Here is a 2,731-nt window from a genome sequence, read left to right as displayed (position 1 = left end):
TGGTGAAAACATCAACGTACTTGTTGTTAATAATTCATAATAACAGCTTAAATTATAAAGAGCAAAACTATTTGTATCCAATATTAATATTATTATATAATATTAATAAAGGTAAAAAGTGTGTGTGTGTGTGTGTGTGTGTGTGTGTGTGTGTGTCCAGCAGGAGGTCAGCTTATTCTGATAAAGAAAAACAATATTACAGCAACACAGCCACTTACAAACCACTTGTCCCGCCCCTCGGACTGAGCCCAGCCAATAGGGAGCTCTCAAACAGACTGACTCCACCCACTCAGCCAATCAGGAGCCCCCAGACCAACACCTGGATTTCAGGGTAGGGGACAGACAAACAGACGGACCGTGACTCACCCAAGTGTTGTCATGGTGACGATGGTGTACCAGAAGGCGGCGGGGATGCTGGTGAACTTGCTGGCGCTGGAGCCCTTCTCGGCGTAGAACATGACGGTGGCGAAGATGATGATGGCCATGGTGAGGGAGAAGAGCAGGAAGCCCAGCTCCGAGGCGCAGCTCTTCAGCGTGTAGCCCAGGATCCGCAGACCCGCCGAGTGCCGCGAGAACTTGAAGATCCGAAAGACCCGGAAGACGCGGAGCGTCACAAAGGCGCCGCTCACGTCCTCGTTGTCCGTCATCACCAGGCCGATGTAGTACGGCATGATGGCCACCACGTCGATCACCGACATCACGCTCTTCACGAAGCGGCACCGGCTCGGCGCCACCATCAGGCGCAGCAGGTACTCCACCGTGAAGATCAGCACGCACGCCGTGTCCAGGCAGAAGAACGCCAGCGCGTAACGCTCTCCGCACGGCACCGGCGGGCCGCGGCCGCCCCCCCCGCACGGCACCGTCTCCACCACGTTGGCCAGCACCGACACGGCGATGAAGAAGCCGGTGACGTAGTAGAAGACCAGCGCCATGGTGGAGGTGTGCGGGTTCTCGAAGGCGCGCCACATCGTCTCCCGGAAGCTCAGATCCGCCGCCACCACATCGTTGGCCGGGTCGGCGTCCTCGTCGTCCTGGATACGCTCCTGGTTCTCGCGGCGCCGGTCCTTGTACTCCTCGTAGCAGCAGTCGCCGATGATCTCGGGGACGATGCCGAAGAACGCCAGCTCCTCGTCGTACGCCGAGATGCACTCCTGGCGCGGGTAGTGCAGCCGCCCCGTGCGGTAGAAGTTGAGGATGTGGCGGAAAATGTCGGGGTCGCGGTCGAAGAAGTATTCGTTGGCGTCGGCGTGGTAGAAGAAGTCGCGCTCCGTGCTGCCGAGCAGCGTGTCGGGGAACTTCTCCAGCGTGGCGATCCAGGTCTGGAACCGGGTCCCGCTGACGTTGAGCACGACGAGCCCGGCGGGCTGCGGGCGCCGCGGCTCCTTCGGCGGCACCGGCATCGGCGCGGCGGCCACCGGCATCCAGCCGATGGCCGCCGCGCGGGCGAAAGGCAGCCACGCCGCCACCCCCCCCGCCATGGCGGCCCACGAGCAGGGCTGGGTCCCTGGGAAGACTTTACAGGTCCAAAGGATCCCTGAGAGGGGTTTCTGTCCAGGAAATGTTGTTTTTAAGTATTTTAAGGAGCTCCACTTCCTGTTTGCTTGATCTTCAGAAGTGTCTCAGGGTCACGGTAGAAAAGGTTTAAAGGTCCCAGATACCCCTGGGAGGGAAATCTGTCGCGTATCAGGCTTTGGGATTCTGTCCAGAATGTAATGTTGTTGTTTTTTTTAAGTATTTTAAGAGACTCCACTTCCTGTTTGCATGATGTTCACAAGTGCAGCTGGGTTAACATCCAATTACCATGGAGCTGTGTTCTGATTGGTCGGAGATCAGAAATGGATTTTGTAATCTGTGTTTTTTAACCCGTTGTGACGGTAAACATAGACCTGGTGCATTATAAAGGGGGGGGGGGGGGGGTACCGACCTGACTGAGCTCCGAACCCAGTTGTCCTCGGATCGCCACGGGCTCTCTAAGAGACACCCAGCCGGAGACAGCAGCACGGACACGGTCTCAGTCCTGGCGTTCTCCTGGAAGCCTAGAGGACTTTACGCACGACTTCGCTGCGTAAAGACGCGGAGAGACATCAGTCCTCATGAGTCCACATCCTCCACGCGGAAACGCTTCAGTTCCCTCCTAAAGATCCGTCACTGGTCGCTGGTACGGGGGCTCTTGAGGGGCAGATCCACGAGTCCGTCTGGCAGAACGATATGAGACTATATGGAGCAAAAGGAAAATCTGACGGTTATTAATGAAAATGATTAGATATTTATATTCCCTTTTGCACGTGTTGAGTTCATTTAGTTTCGTAGCTTTTGTTGTTTTTATTTTTTTTTACATGTTTGACATAAATCCTTCATTCAGGGAGCCGAGTTACTCCAGAAACCAAAGAAATGGATCCGGGGAACAATGTGCGTAAAACCCAGTCACTCCGCCGTCAGTTAGAAAGTCTTCTAAAGGGTCAGATCCTCCCAGAATCCGTTAAAGTCCGGGTCCCGGTGTGCTTTCTGTTGTATTATCCCTCCCCAGCGCGTTCATGTCCTCCGGCAGCAACAAGTCCGATCCCCCGCGCTCCAGACCCGCGGACCCCGGACACACAGCCGCTCGGATCCGCCGCAGAACGCCTCCTCTCCGGGTCTCCTGTCGGAGTCTTCCGCTCGGATCTGATCCTGCGGAGAGCAGCCCGCTGCGACAAGAGAGAGAAAGGGGGGGGGGGGGGGGGGGGGGGGGGGG

The 2,731-nt window shown here is 56.5% G+C and overlaps 1 protein-coding gene across 1 annotated transcript; it reads right to left on the bottom strand.

Annotated features, from left to right (window-relative positions):
- Nucleotides 1-358: 358 nt before the first annotated feature.
- Nucleotides 359-2,674, bottom strand: LOC117940342 (potassium voltage-gated channel subfamily D member 2-like). The gene has a single exon (XM_034865660.1). It carries the CDS (start codon nucleotides 1,476-1,478, stop codon nucleotides 363-365), a length of 1,116 nt encoding a protein of 371 aa, XP_034721551.1. The 5' UTR covers nucleotides 1,479-2,674; the 3' UTR covers nucleotides 359-362.
- Between the last annotated feature and the right edge of the window lie 57 nt (nucleotides 2,675-2,731).

The sequence above is a fragment of the Etheostoma cragini genome, unplaced genomic scaffold, assembly GCF_013103735.1.
Source record: "Etheostoma cragini isolate CJK2018 unplaced genomic scaffold, CSU_Ecrag_1.0 ScbMSFa_2229, whole genome shotgun sequence".
Classification (NCBI taxonomy): Eukaryota; Metazoa; Chordata; class Actinopteri; order Perciformes; family Percidae; genus Etheostoma; species Etheostoma cragini.
This window is presented reverse-complemented; position numbering and strand designations above follow the sequence as displayed.

Coding starts and splice junctions, on each gene's coding strand:
- LOC117940342 (XM_034865660.1), bottom strand. CDS start 1,478: ATGGCGGGGGGGGTGGCGGCGTGGCTGCCTTTCGCCCGCGCGGCGGCC.